Source organism: Hylobates moloch, unplaced genomic scaffold (genome assembly GCF_009828535.3).
Source record: "Hylobates moloch isolate HMO894 unplaced genomic scaffold, HMol_V3 SCAFFOLD_2, whole genome shotgun sequence".
Lineage (NCBI taxonomy): Eukaryota > Metazoa > Chordata > Mammalia > Primates > Hylobatidae > Hylobates > Hylobates moloch.
In genome coordinates this window covers 75,784,188-75,806,701 of record NW_026652277.1, presented here as the reverse complement: position 1 = coordinate 75,806,701, position 22,514 = coordinate 75,784,188, and the positions used below count along the sequence as shown (strand labels likewise).

General features: G+C 32.9%; 1 protein-coding gene across 3 annotated transcripts in view; it reads left to right on the top strand.

Annotated features, from left to right (window-relative positions):
- The window catches only part of EPHA5 (EPH receptor A5), a 359,799-nt gene that overhangs the window by 302,434 nt on the left and 34,851 nt on the right, over positions 1-22,514 (top strand). For 2 of the 3 annotated variants that reach the window (XM_058434648.1, XM_032151809.2), the window contains 4 exons: positions 653-718; positions 10,256-10,323; positions 11,609-11,734; positions 12,423-12,608. In XM_058434648.1, the coding sequence (XP_058290631.1) occupies positions 653-718; positions 10,256-10,323; positions 11,609-11,734; positions 12,423-12,608 (446 nt within the window). The remainder of the gene's footprint in view (positions 1-652; positions 719-10,255; positions 10,324-11,608; positions 11,735-12,422; positions 12,609-22,514) is intronic. The other variant, XM_058434651.1, reaches the window with a different exon arrangement.

Here is a 22,514-nt window from a genome sequence, read left to right as displayed (position 1 = left end):
CAATATCTGGAAAAATTCATGTATTCTGTATAGTTTGCTTTTTTATATAGCAACTGCTCTGAAAATATATATCTGGAGATAAAGCTTTTGAATCTGGAAATGTAAAATTAAATTGGTAGGCTTCAATAAGTGATTTGGGAAGTTATGTTAGCCTAACATTTTCAATAGGCTATGATAAGTAATACCACAGGCATAAGAAATCAGTGGGTCACATGAGAACGTCTTTATACTCTTTGCAAGGTTGTAGGTAATGTGCGAAACATGTATTTAAAGGGCTACTGAGGATTTCTTCCGATGTAAATTTTGAGGGAATTTCTGAGGAGAGATATATTAAAATGGGCTTACGTCTTTATTTATATGTCTATATTAATTGCATACAATTAATTCAAATATATTGGCTCATGACATTTCCTACTGGATAACCATTTTAAGCCAAATCAAAATAACAATTCACTACAACTCTATATTTCTTAAATCCATAAAATGCTTCTTAATTTGAAAGGCACGGTGGAAAAAAATTAATTGTATGCATTTAGAGGTTTCTGATTTTGAAAAGGAAAGCAGACACCTGAGTAAATTCATAGTGTCTTTATGCTATATTTGAGGGAGTGGGATCTCTTCCTTATCTTGGGCTCTCTTGTTTGCTTTTCAGTTGCTGCGAATGTGGCTGTGGGAGGGCTTCTTCCCTGTGCGCTGTTGCCCATCCAAGCCTAATATGGTTAGTGTTCCCTCCCACTTTCACTCCTATGTGATGTCCACCTATATGTATTACCGTTGGCATTCCTTTTCTTTCTCCATTTGTGTACATTTGAGTAGAATAAAGCTGGCTCCCCAAAGTGAATCCTAACAAGTGATTTCACAATGGATTATTTCAAATAAGTATTATACATATGGCACATCATCCCTATGTCAAGCATTCATACGTCTCTTCTGAGGCTTTTACTGTGGTCCTGATTTAAACTAGGGAGTTATGAGATTATAGTTCTATGTTCTACATTTAACATGTCACCGTTTTTGTTGTTCCGTGAAGTAAAAATCATGTCACACGTGGAAGTAGAATGCTACTTCTGTCAAGGCAAAATCACCTTTTCTGTTTCCCAAAACCATGGAATGACCACAATATAACTTGGATCTCCTATTGTCATATCATTGTGAATACATGTGGCACTGGAAAACAAAGATACATGTAATTTCAAATGGTTTACCTAATTTTATTAAGCTTGAATTATTACAGATATTAGAAGTGATATTCTCACTTTGATGTCAATGAAGTAGAAAATATGCACATTTTTCAATCAGTGTCCAAATGGCATACTCTTAATTATTTATAAATACAAATCCTAAATATACATCTGGGGTTATGAGTATTCACAGATGTATTGGAACTCCTTCACAATGGGAGCTACTTTGTGAAAAGTGACATACTCCAGATAATTTATTTCTGGACTAAATAGCCTAAATGCTTGCACTATTGTACCCAGTGTCATTGGTAGTCAGAATTTGCCAAGAAAAGATTTCTAATGCATATTAGAGAACTATAGAGTTTCCTAGGGGCTTTTTAAATTGTTAGATGTATTCTCTAGGTATAAAGTAATTTTTGTTGCTTAAAACATTGTGTGTGAATGAGTGTATACAGATGTGCAAATGTGAGAAGTGGTGGAATGGCTGCCAATGATCTGAGAAGAAGAGAGAGTGAACAAACACAGAATGATGTAATTTAGAAATATTTTTGTCAATTTCCTAAAAATTTTGAATTTGGAGAAAGTTTTAAAGTTTAATATGAAGGTAAAGATTTGTTCCAAATAACACGGGAAATTCTTATGAGCGTGGGACTTCAGTGTCAAACCAAATACAAACTAAAATCTGGCAAAAGCTATAGTATAAAGTTTGGCTTTATACTGTGTGTGTGTGTGTGTGCGTGTGTTTCTGTGCTATGAAAAACTAAAAATGGTCATTGAATTGTCTATTCTACTTTAGTGTCAATTATAGTTGTTAACATAGATAAATTATCTCTGAAGCAGAATAAGCAGAATTTACAACTTAGAAAAGAACATTGATATTGATGCCTTACCTTGAACTACATCTCAAAAATGCTTCAATGGAAGTGTGAACATTTATGAGTCCATGGCTTTGAAAGTATTGGAAAAGGCTAGCTTTAGCCAGATTGAAGTTTTTTACTTAGAAAGATAGTATCTTTTTCTACTGTATTTTTGGCTTCAGGTGGTTTATAAAACAAATAGAAGAAAAGAAGGAAAATAGAAGGACAGAATTCTTATTTTACAAAGAACACATCAGTAAACTGAAGATGACAATATCTTTCTTCTGATAATGTTAGAAATTGTGAAGGCAGTGAGTTTGTTTGTATATGTGCAGTATTTGCCTGTGTGTGTGTTTGTAAAAAAAAAAAAAATATTTAGCCACAAATGCATTTGGGCACTCAGCAAAATGCTACCAGTCTTCATGGAAAGACTCCTGGAAAAGCTGGAAATATTAAAAAATATGTTCTTGGTAAAATAAAACAAATTAAAGCCAAAGAAACAAACTTTAACTGAGCTTATATAAACAAGAAAAAAGTTGTCCAAGATTTTTACTGGGTAGGAATCAGAACTAAAAATGCTTTATTGCTATATTTTGTGAAGTTTCTTTTATAATTTCAAGTTACTACAAATTTTCTGTTAAGGATGGCATTTGTTTAGATTAAAGCACTAGGAAGAAAACAACCTTATCTAATAAATATTAAGAGCTGAGAAGAATCATTTATCTAGGAGAGTCAGTAAAATACTAAGAAATCTGAAATCCCGTCACCTAATTTTGCATGTCTCATCATGCCAGCATTTCCAGTCACCATGTCACGAATTTTCAAAAACATTCTATCATCATCATTTGTTAACAGACACATTTGCAGTTGTAGAACAGAAATGTGTAGACATTTTTAATCTTAGAATTCCATTGTTTTTCATGTCTTGAAAGATCACTCATGAAAATATATGTGGTTAGTTTTGACTTTAATATAATATGATACATATACATTAAAACTGGCCATTGTAAATGCATTGACTCTTAGAAATACCCTGGATAACGTGTGGAAATTTAGGGTTCCAAAGAACATGGTTTCGAAACCGTTCATCTCGATTCTTGGCTCAGCAATTCCATCGTGTGGACACTTTTGCAAGGCTCTGAGATTCTGATTTTTAATCTATCATATTTCCCACCAGGAAACCACATCCATCATTTAAAAAATACATGGTGTGCCATTTATAAGACTATATTTGTAATTACATGTTGCCTTTTTAAATCCTTTTATCTCAAATTATTTGCATCAGTATAGTTGCCTGCTTGCTTTGTTGTGGCATTCATAAACATAATGTAATATTCCAAATGTTCTCCCTGCTTTGACTGAAATCTACCCAGTGATAAAAGCTATTTCTGTACTATTTCTGAATGAAACTCAGATGCCTAAAGTTTAAGCTCCATATCCCCAAGGCTGCCCACATTTTTAGCAAAGGTATTGTTTAAGTTCCTGTTGCCTTTATTGTCATCTCAACCAGCTTAACGTTCTAATCATAGTTTTACTTCTCAAAAAGAAAATCTATTTTTATAAACAACCAATTTTGAGTTGATGGTTTTAATGTAATAATGTCTGTACTTTCTAATGTTATCCTTTATTCCCAAATATTCATCTGTGTTTCTGCTTACAGAAACCAATGTGTATTGATAGCACAACACTTATTATAAATCCATCTAAAATATCCCATAGTCCCAAAGTAGCCATTTTTTGCATTTCTTAAATTCAAATGAGTCAGATTATTTTCTTCATTCATTGGGTTTCATGCTTTTCAGTGTCTTCATATTATTTACTACATCCTCTGAGGGATTAAGTGGCAAGGGAAAAGCAGTCACTATTTTGAAAATAGAGATGTTAAATTCTTATTTTATGCATTTACCTATTATGTGATCTGTAGATAATAAACTTTATTTTAAAAGACTTTTTTAATTTTAAAAATATTTTAAATCAGAGACACAATAAATGAACTCTAGTGTATCTCATAATTCAGACATACAATGCAGAGATTAAAAACAAAATCCAAACGAAACAAATTTCTCTGGCCAAAGAATCAGGATGTCTTTGAAACATTAACTAGTACTCTAATTTTTCAATACATTTTTCATTCTCTATATTAATTCTGTTTCTTGAAATGTGAAATGAGAAAATTTTTATTTTCATACACACTTTAATTATTTTATTTATCTTTATAAGATATCTGCCGGGGGGAGTGTGGAAGTACTCTTCCCTTTTATACAGCACGAAAGTGGCATAAAGAATAAAACCATCTCTTTGTAATAATTCTAGAACTCCATTTAAAGTGCTTTATGGTAGGCAGATGGGGGTGTTGTTTGACATGTTTATAGAGTATATTAAATTTCAGTTGAAGGCTTGCTAAGCAAAATATAATCACGAACTGCTCCAAACTATCAATTTTTTAAAATAACTATGAAACTTCAGACTACAGGAGATATTAACTGGGCCTCCTCAGATTGAGAAATCCAACAGTGGCATCCATGAAACAGTTAAAAATTAATAGGAAGTTACGTAGTCTAGCATTAGAATAAAACTTTTAAAAAACAGGGAGACTTAATTTTCATAGGTCACACTTTATTAAAGATAGTGTTATATTAAAATTCTGTCAGTTACAATGGAATTCAACAGAGAGAATAGTGTATAATTTATCTTTGCATATTTTGAAGAATTTGAAATTGTTCGGATTTTCCTATTATAGCTAATTTTAAAAGGATTTGAAGAATTTATTAATGAGAGATTTACAATTTCATGTGTATAATATTTTGGGAGATTTATTCTAAGAGTTTTAAAATTCTTTGTTTTATAGAATTTGAAGATACAAAGTGACACATAAAACATCAAGTAAGATATAATTTAGCTTCTCACATGGCATTAATCATAGGGTTGTTAGCACCCTTGATCAAATGTGAGATAAGAACTCAGAAAATTGTTTTCTCATTTTGTGTGGTATAATCTTCCATCATTTCCCTATCCAATGAAGTATGTTTTTCTAAATAAGTAAATTCCTCTTAATCAGTATATCTGAAAATATTTAGTAAGTAAAAATAGATTAGTGGCACTTTTTGTCTAACTTAAATCTATCTATGAAGAACTCAAAATCCCAATATTCTGGTATTATAAACGAGGAAAATATAAATAACTCCCACGGTTTTGCTAGCAGGACTGCCTAAATATCCAGTGCCCCATTTTAGTACTATTCATCTGCATTCTTATTGAAGAATACTGGCTCATAAAACAAAATTTAATCAATGTTCAGTTTTTATTAGATACATTAATAACTTAATGTTCATATGCTTATTTATTTTATGAGGATAAGTTAGCTGAGCTTTTATTAAACCTATCTTTGTCAGTTGGAGAAAATCGCAAAGTGAAACATTCAAAGTATTTTCTAAAAAACAGTATTATTCCTTTCAAGTCTCCAGCAGTATATAAAATTCTTTATATACTGTCATTTATATACAACATTATGCAATGGTTGAGGTCCTTGTTATGTCAGAACAAGTGAGTGTGCATATGTGAAGAAATGTGGCTTTAAATGAGGCTAAATTAAGAGTTTATTTTTTCTCATCTCATGTAGATATTAATGTTCACTGTAATTTGTTGCTTTTTGAATATTTTTGCTTCAATGTATAGGAAAACCATCTCTTAATCAATCTGGAAAATAGAGAAACAATACAGGAGTATCCATTTCTGAGCTAGACACTGCATATGCTCACTCTTTTAAATAAATAAAGTGCAAAACCACTTCTTCCCCTATTGTGTTCCACTCTACGTTATTTAGATTAAGGTGAAAAAATTTATTTAGCATATATTTCCATAGGTTAAAGCAATGCAAAGATCTGATAGTATGAAGGCTATTGTTTTGCAAGGATTTACACTCTGTTTTGGCTATTCTATTCACTTATCTTTCCTCATTGGTCACAAGAGTGCTATTTATAAAGTACTGCTTGTGTACATTACTTGGTACTCTGAAATTCTTGACATTCGTATCCCAAATTCATTATCAAGTCCCAAATTTATACTCAAGAACTAAGTTATTCATTGGCTGTCCATCTCTACATAAATATTTTTTATTTCATGTATTATGAAATTCTTAAATATCCAAATTTGTTATTATAACTGCAACCAAATTTTTAAGATCAGCATTAATAGTATCAGAAATGTATTATCCAAATCCTTAGAAAAAGCGTGGGAGAAAATGGGTTGATTTCTAAATAAACCGTAAGGTCACTGCTATATTTATATATCTAGCATCTCTCTCTAGAACTTCTAAATAAATATTAATGAATATGAGTTATGCCTATGAATAATTTCTCCTGCCCATCTCTATTGCTAAAGAGCAAAAGCATATTGTTTTCTAAAAGGACATAAGTATAAATGATTAGAGGATGTGATTCCTCTAAATACAGACACTACAGATGTTTTTAGTATAATAATTTCAAAGTTCATTAAAATTGTGATATGAAACAAAATTAAAAAAATAGTTTCTTTTCCATTCAGAAAAAAAGACATCATTTCCAGAAAGTGGGAGGAACAATTTACATACAGAATGACATATTTATTGACTGTTTTTCTGATTGGTTAAAATTATTCATCTGGAGCAGGTGCAGAACATGATATTGAATGAACAGCCTTCCTGAAATGCTTTTTCAGTGAGACTGAACGCTGCCTGAGTACCAGTCTCTGCTAGCTGCGCTTTTACTTGCTGTTTCTTGTTGAGGCTTGTTTTAATGATGCTTCGGGGGGTTCCAGAACTGAATTCTATATGTTAATGTGATATGCAGCTGTATATGTTATGGAGCTCCAGAGATGCCCATAGTCAAAAATAACTCCTTTCAGTTGCCCTCCTGACTCTCACCCTAGGTAATGCAATGTTAGCTGCTCCTCACCAAGGTATTCCCAAGTCATTTTCTTATGAGATCCAAAGTTTTATTTTCATTTTCATACCAGGAAATTTCATGCAATTTAAATATCCATGAGGTTTATTTAATGATAAAGCCTATTTGAAGATACAATTTTGAAAGTGTATTATTTGTTTTTTTGACGGTGGGAGAGTTGAAGGTGGATGAATAGATGTTTGTTTTCTAATGTAAATTGTAAGAGCATGTATAGCTTTCAGGTCTCTGTAGAATTCGTCTAACAAAGTTGTTTTTGTCAGCATTATTTAAATAACATAAATCTCTGGATAATTTTACACAATTGTATTTAGAATATTATTAAAAAGAAACATTAACAACTGTTCTCTCTAGAGGCACATATATTAAAGGCTAAAAGAATAATTTCATATCTAGCAAAATTATGAGCAATGTATTAAAATAACTTAAAACTTAGCTTGAATAGACAAAATATAATTTCACTATGGTTTAATGTATTTGTTTCTTCCCTCCTTTTCATTTTGGTGAGGTGATTTAAGATGTCTTAAAGACCCTGGAATGACAAATGTATCTAAGTGTTATGAATAAAATTTGAAGCCATGAGATCCCTGTTGTGTATTTTTCCTCGCCCAAGAACATATGTGTTAGGAATATTACTTCAAGTTTCCTGAAAATTTACTAGTGTTACGTTACTAATACATTGCCAGTTTCTTAATATGATAAAGATAACTGTAGTTTGTTGTTGTTGTTGTTGTTGAGATGGAGTCTAGCTCTGTGGCCCAGGCTGGAGTGCAGTGGCAAGATTGTGGCTCACTGCAACTTCTGGCTCCTGGGTTCAAGTGATTCTTCCGCCTCAGCCTCCCAAGCAGCTGGGATTACAGGTGCCTGCCACCACGCCTAGCTAATTTTTGTATTTTTAGTAGATACTGGGTTTCACTGTGTTGGCCAGGCTGGTCTCAAACTCCTGACCTCGTGGATCTGTCCACCTCAGCCTCCCAAAGTGCTGGGATTACAAGCGTGAGCCACCACGCCCGGCCAGATAACTGTATTTTTTCCAAAAATGACAAAAGATGGATTGGGTTGGCCATTTTTGTAATATATATGTAGTTACACATTGTAAAATGACAATAAAATATATTCCCTTAATATCAAAATATACATATATTTAAATATATCCTAGAATATGTAATCAAAGAATAATCTCTGTTAGTACATGTGTAATAGACACTTCATTTACGTCACACAGTAGTTCTCAACCAATTTTGTAATGAAAATATTTTATCAGTCTGTCATTTGGCTGTCTTTTCTTAATGCATAAATCAATGGAAATTTTGTTTTTAGTAAACTGAATTTTGTGCTGGGAGCTTATGAATAGTAAAATCACTTCTTTAGAGTTTCACTAAAAATAATTTAAATATTTTCATTTTAGCCAGTTGTTTAATGTTGTACGCTTAATCATCAGTTCACTATTCATTCAGCACATTCCCTCTCCAAACACCTGTCATTGTGTAGACATAATCAAAACATCATTCTCTCATTCATTTATTCATTCATCAATGTGACGAATATTTTTAGTGCCAACTCTGAGTCAGGTGCCAGGTCACTGCAAGAATTTATAGATGAATAAAATTTGTTGCCATTCAAGAAGCTAAAAAGTAGTGAGGAAGCCAACAAACGTACTCCAATGACTATGCTGCAGCGTAGACTGGAAATCACATGAGGGGATGCAGAAAGCTACTGTGCTCCAAAGGGAAAATGCTACCTTAAGTTTAAGTATTGGGAAAAACGTGAAGAAGGAAAAAATGGAACTGAACTTTGACAGTTGGAAATTGTTAGGAAGAAAATCCTCAGTGAAGGAACCAATATGTGCAAACGTATGGAAGCGTGGTGAAATATCCTGGAGATTTCAGGAGAAAATTTAGTACATGTGAAGATGAACAGTTGGAGTTGATGCAGGAAATGTGTGTTAGGGCTACATTTAGGAATCTTTATCTTATTATTTCATTAAATATTTTGCAGTAGATAGCTAATGCAATAGAAAAGCATCTTATATACTGTAATTTGGCTATAGTCATGTCTAGTGTAGTTTACGAAAGGAGTTACAGAGTGGAGGAGCATCATTTTGAAGGCACTTACAGTAATGTGGAGGAAAAATGTTAAGGACTTAATTGAGGAAATGTTAGAGTTAATGAAAAGAAAGAGATGGGTCGTAGTTCCTGGGATTTGGCACTAATTTGTTGTGAAGGACACAAGTAAGTCTTTGTGTTTAAGGGACGAAGGCCATACTGGAGTTATTAACAGGAAAAGAAGGCAGACTATGGTTGAAAGAAGTAAAGAAAAATATACTGATTTCATTTTCAGGTCCATTGAATTTGAATGTTGGTGGAATACCCCTATAAAATAGATCTACCAGGAATAAGGACATAACTCTCAAAAGAAATTAAACCAGTGAGATAGAGGTATTAATTAAACCGATAGAAATAGATGGATTGAGAGGAGAGAACCAGAGAGGTTCACGTGGAGGACCTATGAAAATGTCCATACATCAATGTAGAGAAGAGCAAAAAGCATCAGAAAAGTAGTTAGGGATTTCAATCCATCAAGAACAATGAAAAACTAAGATTGTATTTAGAGGTTAAGATGTCATTTGTGTAATCTTAGGAGGACAGATTTTTTTTCCTCGTAATAAGAGAAATTTGCAAAGGACTTGCAAATTTGTGGATAATCGAGAAAACGAAGAGAGATAAAGGCTTGAAAAGTGAAGCTGAGAGGCTTTGCGAGTTGTGGTGAATCTCATAGTTTTCTGGGTGGATGTGAGTGGGAAACAGCCAGGGGAGCAACTGAGGATTCCAAAACAGTAGAGAGAAACACAAAACTCAAAAATCTATTGTGCAGGATGATGAAGGCAAGAAACTATCAGATCAGAGGCACATTTTTGGGCAGTTCATTCGGAAAGAGGCAGTGGCCTTTGAACTGCCAAAAAATAAAAATAAAATAAAGTAAAATAGGAAAAGAGAACAACGATGTCTGGTATACAGTATTTGGTGAAGGGAAGTTTAAAAACAGGTTTGGATGGCTTCAGGCTTCTCAGTGAAATCTAGGCAAGATTATTTGCTGAGTGAGGAACACTGGCTAGGGACATGGGTCTCATCCAAACTATTAGTATTGGCATCATTCCAAACTACTAGTATGAAAATCAGTTTAGGGTTGCAATAATTTCAGTTGTGCTTCATGCTTCTGGGCTTGATGTGACTGATTCACCACTTTCAGATGTGGCTAATTCTAGCTTACTTTGTTCCAGGCGGTGTGGCTACAGCAAAGCAAAACAAGATCCAGAAGAGGAAAAGATGCATTTTCATAATGGGCACAGTAAGCAAATTGTAAAAAATAAAAACAGAATAAAATAGGGGACACTTTATTGTTATTGAAGTTTTTCAGGCTAGAAGATTTATAATAACTGACCAAAATATTGTTTTTTAAAAAAATAAGTGTTCTATTTGTTACATTCCTGTAAAGAATACGGGCGTGGGTATTTCTGGAAGGCTTTAGGCAATAGCTGAATGCTTTATTCAATTATTTAAATAATACTTTCGTTCTAATCAAAATAAAAACTTTTTGCTTAATATAAAGAGCTATTATATTTCAAATAAAATTTCCTGGCATATTCTAATTCCTAGCAACACAATGAGTAGAAATCTATCATTAAGTAGCATCACAGGTTAAATAAAATTTCTCAGGTTTTTTTTCTTCCAGCTTTTAGTGGGAACTTACTGCAACAGGTCCTGCGGCAGCAATCTTGGTTCAAACGACTTAAAAAGACCATGCTTTAAAAAATAAGGCAGAAAATCACATTTTAATAAAGAGTTTTAACAACTAGCCTCAATGAGTTGAATTTTGATATTTTATTATTTTTCCTTAAATGGTGCAATGTGAATTGATTTGCCAAGTGAGTGACAAATATATTTGTTTTTTTTCATTCTGCCATCTTAAATGTCAAAATCATTAAAGCCATAACTCATGCTGCAAAGCGTTGAGTTCATTTCCTAATCCTATCTTATTTAATATTATTTATTCCCAAAAAACTCGATGAAGCGATGTTAGTAGCCGTTAAAGGTGATAAAACTGAAACTCATACAGCATAAGTCTTGTCTAATGTCATGCAGTGACAGAAGTACAGTGAGAAGCAGAATACTTTCTTTTGACTTATATATCAGCCTTTTTGCACCGTACCACCAGAAAAGTTACTTGAAATCATTTTGTATAAAACTAAAATTGATAACGTGATTATATCGAATATCATCCATATGAAATATAGAATAATAAACCAGCAAATTAAGCACTAATATTGCATTGTCCAGTTCAGTGAATAACATTGTCTTAATTTGCCTCAGAGACTTTCTAAGTATTATCATTGAGAGGTGTATTTTCTCAGATATGTCATCACATGTGCATTTCTTGTGCCTGCAAACAGATTTCTAAAATTATAAAACTGATATGGTTGTACAAACAACTGTAACTCAGGAGAGGGCTGGTCCTTGCAGTTTGAATACTTCTGGGAATTAGAGATTTAAGCCATACTTGCATGTTAATAAAGTTCATAATTTTGCTCATCCATCACAACTACTTCTATTTTAATGTCAATTTATATTTACAGTTAAACTGCCAGGAGTAAGAACTTATATTGATCCACATACCTATGAGGATCCCAATCAAGCTGTCCACGAATTTGCCAAGGAGATAGAAGCATCATGTATCACCATTGAGAGAGTTATTGGAGCAGGTACGACAATATGTTTGACTTTCACTTTTAACTTTTGTTTGCATTCTAGAATGTAATATATCAATGTCCTGATGTAACAGAGAATGTTTTTAATCTTCTGTAATTGGCTTGCATTCAAAGTGATATGTAACTGATCACAGTTTAATACAACCTTCTGTGTAACTCAAGCTTAAACCAGCAAATATCTGGTTTATAAAATTAAAAAACAGCAAAAAATATATTTTAAATAGATAATGTTTCACTATATATATATATATATAGTGAATTTGTAATACCCAAAAGTATTTATGTAGTTCAGTTCATATCTGCCTTAGAATTGTTTCCTTTTTTTCTAGCTATAACCTGGTTAACTTTTCTCTTATTACTACTACAGTAGACAGAAAAAGAAGAAAAAGTGATTTTTAGTTAGTTGCTTTTAATTTCATTCTTTTTTTAAAGGTTTTTGTAAGTGAGATGGAGGAAGCTAATAGCCCCTAAAGTGTTTTATGATCATCTGTTATGGTTTGTTCCAATGTACTATTTATTTTCATTCCTATCAATAATGTAGTGTAGACTACCCTTTTCTGACTGTTTTTTGTTTGTTCGTTTGTTTTTTCATCTAAGTCTTAGTAGTCTAAGAGGGCATTCAAGTATTAATAGACTAAGAATTTCAAATGAGTTTTTGCGTTTTTTTCATCTTTATCACAAGGTGAATTTGGTGAAGTTTGTAGTGGACGTTTGAAACTACCAGGAAAAAGAGAATTACCTGTGGCTATCAAAACCCTTAAAGTAGGCTATACTGAAAAGCAACGCAGAGATTTCCTAGGTGAAGCAAGTATCATGGGACAGTTTGATCATCCTAACATCATCCATTTAGAAGGTGTGGTGACCAAAAGTAAGTATGATGGCAAATTATACATGTGTGTGCATATCCTCAATATCTGTCTAGATTATTATTAATTTAGGGTAAAGAGAAACCAAGATTGTAATATATTAATTTCTCTAATATTAATGTTTATCCTGTATTTTAGTAGATTTTTGTTAAAGCTAATCTTCAATGAGCTTGAATTTTCATCTATCTTTTAAAATATATATTTTAACCCATTTACTATGAATTCAATGTCAGACAAAACTGTATCCAGATAAAAGAAGCAGTAAATATATCAATTTTTTTTAACTATTGGCTCTTTTACTTGTTATCCTAATGAAATATTAACTTCAAAGTTTTGATTGAGGCATTGAAGTTTAACATTCAACAAGATTGCTATAACCATAGCAGTGTCACCTTTTAAGCAGTTCTTTACAGCCAGGTTCATTTTGTTTATTCATTTTTTAAAGATATGTTAATAGTTCTAGGGAAAGCAACAACCACAGAAGACAGGAAAATTTCCTTTTAACGAATTTTTGTTGTTGTGAAAGCAAATCTAGTTTTCTTTCCCAAAAATATCTAGAATTTTACATCTTTTTTAATTTGTGTTAATGTTTTGTAAATGTGTTAGTATGTTGAGCCTTACAATACAAGGATTTTAAATCATTTTTAGTCAACGAATAATGTATTTTTGTGGCACATAACTGAGGCCTTCATTTTCTTTGTATTCATTATTTCTTTACCGTTCCTATGTGTTCTGATTCCTTCCTTTATTCCTTACACCATATACATAAATTACCAAAATCCATATCTTAAAGAGATATGCATCTCCAGGAAGCATGCTCAGAGAGGAAAGTAGGAAAAGAATAAAATAAACTACATATGTGGATTTCTTCAAATCTTAGATGTGTTTCTTCCTCCAGTTGAGTGTATACCCACACATTATTCTTTACTTGATGGCAACCCAGACAGGGCATTTCTGGAGCAAGAAGGCAATCCTGAGGTCTTATTAGAAAAGTGTAAATTGCTAAAGAAAGGCAGGAGGCAGGCTCAAGAGAGAGGCAGGCAGAGGAAACAGCATATTTTTTTAATGGAATAAAACAAAAATATTTTATAATGAGGATATTCTTTAATGGATGTGTGGAAATATGTGAAATAACAATATAATATAAAAATATGGTCACAGATGCAATAAAATAAAATCAGAATTTGAATGTGGCTATATTCTATCTGAGGGGAAGGACCTTGAAAGAACATCTGTGATAGCAAACGGCGATAGATACCGTGGAGGCAAGAATCATAGCAACAGAGATCCAGTAAAATTATTTGCTATGCAGACATGGTATTAGCTAATATAAAACATAGTTCTTAATGATGGTATCAGTATAATAGTAAGCAAATATTGGATACTTTCTGTCTCCATCGCCTTATTCACATGGTTACCAAATTTAACTTTCTGAAAATAAACTCTCACTATGACATCCCGTGACCCCAGGGTAAATGCAAACTCCATAGGCAGCCAATCTACCCTTCATGAGTTAAGATGTAATATTTAGAACAATGCCAGATTACTGTTATTATCATGGAAGACCACGTTACATAATGGTCAAGAACATGGACTATGCATCTAGTGATGCAATTTGAATTTTAATTTGAATATAAACAATTAGGTGGTTTTGCACATCATAAACATTTAGAACCTTAGTTTCCACATTAATGCTATGGGGTGAGAATACCTTATAGCATTATTGTGAAGATGACACTAATTAATATAGATGAAGTTTAGAATGGGCAAGGCACAAAGTAAGTACTTATTTAGTACATAGTTACTACTTCTCCACTCACCTTTCTTCCTATGCTCTGAGACCCTCCATATCCATCCTGTGCTTAGTCCCTTTTAAAGTACCTCAGATTTTGCCTTCATTGCCTCTTTCTCTGAATTGTACACCCTCATGTTCATTACTTTTTCAGGTTCATTGAAACCTTATTCAAAGTCTACCAACTCTGTGAAACAATCCCTTCCACTTTGCCCTGAAGTAATTTCTTCTTTTGAACACTGTGCCTACATGATAATTTTTGCAAGTCTATAACGTTTCTTCATTTGGTTCAAAAGTCTTATTTAAATCTTACTTAATTTTGTCTCTTTTGCTTATATTTTTCAGCTCTTTAGCTAAAAAATGTATGTTCCTTGAAGACAAAGATCATATCCTAAATATTTATGTAAACATACTGTATTTTACAGACCTTTATTACAAAACTTGTTTATTTGAACAGGTCCTGACTGAGATAACTTAAGACAACTTCTTGTAATAATACAAACAAATTTATCATATACTGTATATGCATTTTTTTAGAAGCTAGTGTCAATATTAACAAGTGATCATATCTAGATTCTGTGAATTCTATCTAAAAAAATGTTACTGTGGTTAGAAAGGCAGTTTTAAATTTCTAATCTCTTAATCAAATATTCTGCTGGATGATGCTGCTCACCATGAGGCTACACATATATGTAAAGCAAACTGTAAATACTAACAATATTTATTTGCTTTTACTTTTTATTATATATGAATTGAAATGATATTTCCCCTTTATAAATTTAGCTCTTGATGTTCAAGTTAGGAAGTCTCCAACTTGTTTTTAATTTACCATGTTGCAACTCACTTTATTTGTGTCCTTAATTTCATGCTCTCTGATCTGATGCTAATTTATTCAGCAATTATTCTCAACCTGCAGCACACAGATAATGAGACATAAGTGCAACTAAACCTTGTGGTTTTTCTTATTGAAGCTGAGGTAGGGAGTCTGAAGTAGCCCTCCTATGGGTGGTGTCATCATGAGCCTTCATCTTTCCACTATCACATGCCAGAAGCTTGAGCCCCCATTCAAATTCCTTCTGTGATTTATTGTGAAACAGGAACCATCATAAATAGATACATATATTCTAAAGAGCTTTCATGACAAATGACATTAAAAAAAAGCCCACAGGTCTTGGCTTAATTGACTCATTTGAAATGCAATGCACTTTAGTGTAATAGACATAGTGCCAGCTTTTACTATTTAATGAGATTTGGGAAAAAGATAAAAAGGAAAAAAAAAACTATAATTTTTTCACTGCAGCATCCTTAGTTCCTGAAGATTTCATCTATCGTCAGTGGAAAATTATTATCCAAACTGACTAAAGGAAGATCTTTGAGTCTTAGGATTAGTCATAATTTTATTTCTTAATTTAGAATCATGTATGAATAAGCCTAGTTCTGCAAAATTAATAAATTTAAACAAAACATTACAGAAACATTAGAGGAATCTCTGTCTTTCTCTTTATTTCTGTATCTGCAGAGATAGAACATCCAATTACATTGATTACCTAAACTGCTAGACAGTTTTGCCTTACTGTGTAAATTTATAATTATCTTTCAAATACATTTCCTTAGTCTGTCTAGTAAGATCATTTTCTTCATACAGGGTCTGATTATATATTAACTAACATTATTCTAACAGTCTTCCACTACTCTTCCCATTTTGTCACTTTCCACTTTAGTCTACTCCATACACATTGCGCTTAAATCACTGCTTTCCTGTCACGCTTCATCAGCAGTCGAGCAAACAAATCAACCAAAATGCATAGACTTTCGTACTTAACCTGATACACATTTCCACATTTCACTATTTTCTTTCTGGAAAACTCTACCTTATTCTTGCCCTGCCCCCTTGAGATACTTCACTCAGGCCTAAAATATCCTCTCTTCTCTCTACTCGACCTCCAGGTTTAATTCAAATGTGACCTCTGTGAGATCAGTGCAATTTATCTTCATTTCTCCTTCAATCTTGAGTGCCTGCCTGGCATAAAGTAGGCCTTCAATTATGTTGAATAGCTGAGTAAAGGAAAACTTCCCAGTTCTACATTGGAGTACAAGTTTCAAAATATGAACTTCAAAGGGCAAAGGTTTTTGTTCTGCTCACTTGTGTGTTCCTAGATCCAAGCCCAACAGGTGTAACACTTTATATATGTGTTGAATGAATGAATTCTCAGGCAGAAGTAATTATCTAAACACCAGGGGCATTTCTGTATACTCTGTCATGCTATATGTTATTTCATAATTAAATCTGCACATGTTTTATCATACTTCTTATGCAATGACCTCGTTGAAACTAGCCTAGGTTTATCACCCCCTTTGTGTCTAGCAAAGGGCCAGACACATCAGGTAATAAAAAAAAGAAAGAAATTAAAATAGTGAATGAATAAATTGTGGCTATGTAAAGATCTTAAGCTAGTTAGAATGATATAGTTTATGTTTTAAATTTTAAAACTTAATTATATAAAACCATGGCCTTTTAAGAAAAATACTAAAATTAATAGGAAAGAAATAGTCTGAAAATCAGATCTTGTGTACACCACTATTAATTATTAACATTGCATTAAGAATTTACTTAGTTTTCTTTATATGTTATCTCTTTTAATCTGCACAATAAGCTATGCTATAGATATTAGTATTTGTTTTCCTTTTACAGAGGGGAAAAATTAACATTAAAAAAGTTAAATACCTTATCCAATATCATAAAACTAGCATGGGAATAATGTCAGATTTTAAAACAGCCCTATCTGACTCCAAAATCCAAACTCTTAAACAGTGAATATAACCAACCTCATATTTCATCATTCTGTACATGCTTGACAAGAATCATTCATTTATTCAAAAAATACTAGTTGATCACCTAATATATGCCTATTCTTACTAATCAGTGGGGCTATAGCAGAGATTAAACTGACTGAGTTTCTGCCTTTATAGGGTTTACCTTTGGGTGATGGAGACAGAAATTAAATGAACAAATAACTTAAGATAATAATGTTAAATGGAGAAAATCAAGCTGGGAAAGGAGATTAGGGGTTGCTTCTGTTGAGAGTGGGTGTTTTCTATTTTACTTAGATAAGGCTTGAACAAATTAAAGTTTTGGGCCTTACAGACGTTTGGAGGCAGACTGTTACAGGAAGAGGGACTAGCAATGCTCTAAGGGAACTTGCCTGGAAGGTTCAAGAAACAGCAAGAAGGCCATTGTCGCTGCAATGGAATGATTGAGAGGAGTCTTTGGTAAGAATTTAGATTAATGATATAATAGGAGAATAGACATGTAAAAACTCTTTGGTGACTGCAAAGACCATCTCTTAATCTGAACTTTGAAGATGTAGCGCTAACATGGGATAGAATTTGATTTATACATTAACAGGACCAGAAAAGCTGCTGGGTTAAGAAGAGGTGGTAGGACCCAGTGTTGAAGCAGGGAGGCACTGGAAGCTAATTGACATTGTTCACAGATCATTATGGATTAGGTCAGTATAATGACCTAGCATGGTGGAGGGTAGTGGTTGGATTTTGTAGATATTTTGAAGGCAATCACAGTAAACCTTCTTGTGAAATGGATGTGAAGTATGAGAAAAAGTGAGGAGTCAATGATAACTATAAATTATTTGTCCTGAGTACCTCAAAAAAAGGAGTTGCAATTTATGGGGAAGAGTTTGTGAGGAACAAGATTAAGCTTGGTAATCAGTAGTTCAGTTGTGGACATGTTAAATTTGAGATACCTATTAGCATACAATTACAGATGTTGTGCATAAAGTTGGATTTAGCTTTAGTCCCAAGAAGTAAAAAGAAAAATGTTTGAAGTATGAGTAAACTTTAATTTTATGTCTTACACTTCACAAGAAGAAATAAAATTATATGAACCAGTTATAAACAATGATATACATGAACAACTTTAAAAGTGGAGTGGAAACAGAACCAAGCTCATTAATTTGGTTCTTGTTTTTCTGTTAAGGCAGATACAGGTGTTTAATAAATACACATATACTAAAAATGAGAGATTTACAAGTGCTGTCTCTGAAAGACTCTAAATCTCAATCATCTGAAAAAATATAGGTTTATAGAAAGAGATTTGCTGACTTGCAGATTGACTGTTAGTAAATGAAACTGTGTTTTCAAGTTATTTTCATTATTAATACAACCAAGTTGTCAGATCTGATCATTTTTAGATTCTCCATCTCTTCTGAAAAGTCTATAATTTCTGACTTCATAATTACTGTATTAACCACTTTCACTAATGTAAGAACAATTCGTTTAATTTGAGAAACGAACATCTATTGAAAAGGTTTATATCAATGTAAACAATCTGAAATAAAGAGGATATTTCAGAAAGCTGGGAATTTCTACCCATAGAGACATTTTGCATTTCCATGCCCCTGTCTCAGGTGAGGTATACAAGCTTTTGATTTTATCTTATTTGCCCAATCTGAAATTATATAATTTTACAAAAGACTTGTCCCAACATGTTAACCAGCAAATAAGAACCATAATACAATTAAAATATCTGAGTACATTTCTAAGTTCTGTCTTATTGTTTGTTTTTATTTTTGTTGTTTTATTTTTTCCCCTTTTAATAAGCATTACCTATTCCTACTACAATTACAAGATCCTATTTTCTGGTTGACCGTTATCCGTTAATAATTGATTCACCACATTTGTGTTATCCTAAGTTTCTTTTGGGGTAAGAATAAAAGACATTTGAAACAGCTGCAAACATAAGGATACTAAACAGAAAACAATGCAATTAAGATGGCATAATGAAATCATACTATAGATCTATAAGCAGAGGCTTACTTTTAATCATTTACATGTCTTAAAATATATTTCTAAGAGAAATCCAGTGACAATAATTTTCCAGTGAATTATGAGGTTTCTAAATGAAATGTTCACTGATAGCCCTAAGTGGTATCATGTGTTTATTGATGAGCTAATGGTTTCGGAAAGGCAGATGATATGAATGCAAATAAAATAATAAGCCTATATTTAGCAGCAACTCTTGTGATGTGACCTAGTTTAGTGTTTCACAAAATTTAATGTGCCTCTGGGGATATTGCTAAATTGCAGAATCTGTTTCAATAGATCTGATTGGGGAATGGTATTTTACGTTTCTAATAACTCCCCAGGCCGTGTCTATGCTGCTTGTCAGATATCATACTCTGAGAAACAAGGACTAGATCAACATTCCCCAAATTTGTTTCACCTAACTTTGAGATGTCTTATGGCAAAGGATTGTATTACCAGGAAGGGCATATTCTCTTCTCTTTTGGAGATTTGTGATGGACATTAGCACCAAAAAGTCACATAATAAGTAAAAAAAACCTCGTTTTTTGTAATTGTAGGAAAAACATACACACACACCTTGAGCTATACACCTTTAATTTTTTTTTCAAGTGCACAATACAGTATTACCCCTACACACACTGTTGTACAGCAGATCTTCAGTACTTTTTCATCTCGCATACTGTAACTTTGTACACATTGAACAGCAACCCTCCACTTCCCTGTTCCCACAGCTCCTGGAAACTACCTTTCTACTTTCTGCTTCTGTGGGTTTAACTACTTTAAGTACCTCTTATGAATGTAATCCAAGATTGTTCACAATACACTGCTTGGCTCATATGTGGGTAATGAGCACATATAAAAATAGAATATTTATTGAGAAAAGGTGAATTCCTGAACTAGATCTGCCATCAATGGTTGAAGAATTAGTTACGACATATTTGTGATTCCCAAGTTTGTATTAACACACAAAAAATGAATATTTGTGAGTTTTTAAAATGAAATCAAAGTAAATATTTTCAATTTGTAGGCATCCCAGTATGGGAGAAAGGAAAACAGCCTTAATATTCAGGTAGATATAAATTTGATTCTCAACTTTACTCCTTATATAACTTGCTCTAGACAACCCAAGTAATATATTGAACCTTTCTGAGCCTTACTTGCCTTCTCTGAAAAAGTCTATTATAATATCACAGTTATAGAATTTTAATATAAATTCATAACTGCCTTATAAAGAGTAGATGCTCAATAAATTTGAGCTCTTTTATGGTTATCAATAATAAAGGTAAATTTCTCAAATAATGTATTTCTGTTACTTCATGTACTGTCCCTGGGCTGGGCCTTCAGTAAATAATATAAAGTAATATAAAAACTCTCCCCTGTGATTAAAATCATGTTTTGACATGCTTTATGAGTTCTTTTTATATGGATTTTTGATAACATGCTTTCAAAATTATTGGCAGATCTACTCTTTGTCTGTACTTCAAGCTGGATAATGGAAAATGATTTATACAGTTTTATTGAATTTACAAGGGTTAGAGTAAGCCATGTTAATTATTGCTATGTCATTTTTGCAGGCTAGCAGGAACTGAGACAAAACATAAGCCAAACTAAATGTAATTAGCATTAAAATGACTCAAGCATGAAAAATAATCAAATGGGTCCTGAAGTGTCTTATTCTTGTCAACAAAAGAAGATCATACTTGTTTGCAAACATTCATTTTAATTGCTTTTCCCCCATCATGTGAAATATAAGAGGTGTTTTAGGTCCTTATCATCTTTCTCAAATAATGTTTTTGTTTTTCACATCACAACCTACACTGTCATAAATAATTAATCTGGCTTTTAAAATTAGGTGACACTAGCTGAAAAATCTTACAGGATGAATACCAGGTGCCCATCTCCCTTTTTTTCCCCCAAATGTATACTATTCAGTGTTAATAAGTAGTCTGATCAGTGCATTCTCTTAGGGTATAAATTCTGTCTTCTAAGCTCAATGAATTTGGGTTGAATTTAAGATACAGATTTTCAAAGAAAGAGATAATTTTATATGAGAATTCCATCCAAATCCTACTCACTAGCCCTTGGGTGAGCAGTGGTCATATTTACCAGTGACCCATAACTCTAAAAAGAGAGCCTAAAATATAAAAAGATAGGCAGAAAGAAGAAATTCTACGAAAGAAAGAAGAAAGACACTGGAAGTGCTATAAGTAGAAATGCAGGAAAAGCCCTGAAAACATACAGGACATAGGGTAAAGTAGATAATGATAACATAGATTAGTGCAGCACAGCGTCTGTTCATGTGATATGAGCTGAGAGGTGCCAAGCAGGAACAGCTGAGACTATATGCTCTAGATGTCTGCTGGAATTCAGTTCTTTCAATTTATTATAATGTGACAACCCTCTCAATAGAGTTCTGTAAATGAGGGGAGAGATCAGGCAGAATCCAAGCAAAAGAGCCACACAGGAAGGATTTCTGGAATTGTGGGCTGATTCCAGAAAATCTAGGCCTCCTTTTAGTTAGATTAGGGCTGATCTTCGTCAGGTACATACCCTTTTGGCTCTATTCCTTGTAAATTGATTGAAATCTTTCTATATTGTGGGCAAAATCCAGTGCCAGAGTTGCCCATGTGTCCCCTTTATATGAGTAACAGTTTCTTCGCTGAGTACTTTCAAATTCCTGAAACTGGGCAAATGATGGGATAATGCCTAATATCATAGGGTGATCCAGGATACCTCAGCATTATCGCTGATATGAATTCTGACATATACATACCCGTGCCCAAAGAGTGGGACTATCACTCCTGGGAGAGGTGTATTAGTTTTGTATTCTTGAAAGAAAAGGACTTCAGATGAATATAAAAGGCTGAAATGGGCTCTGAGATGTGAGAATGGGACGAAAAGATCCCAAAGCAGAATTGTGTCTATTTTAGAGTTTGCCTGAGGTCCTTTAAAAAGAGTCTGACAATATAGTTAAAATAAAGTTTAAGTTGCAAGCATTTTTTATTCATGAATGTAGATTAAAATTATACTAATGATAAAAATTCATTATCAATTTTTTCCTGATCTGTTCTCGAGCCATTTACAAATACAACCTAAATAATTATTTTTCCACTAAGAAATTTCACTTCTATCTAGTTTTAAGGTCAGTATTTCTCACCCCATCTCCTGTAACTTTATGATTTAAGAAGAGAAAAAATTCAGAGCTCTGACCGTATTTGAACTTGATGGGCCCTTTCTTGACAATATGCATAGACATGTGCCACCTCTCTTCCTGGAACTCTGGCCACCTTTTATT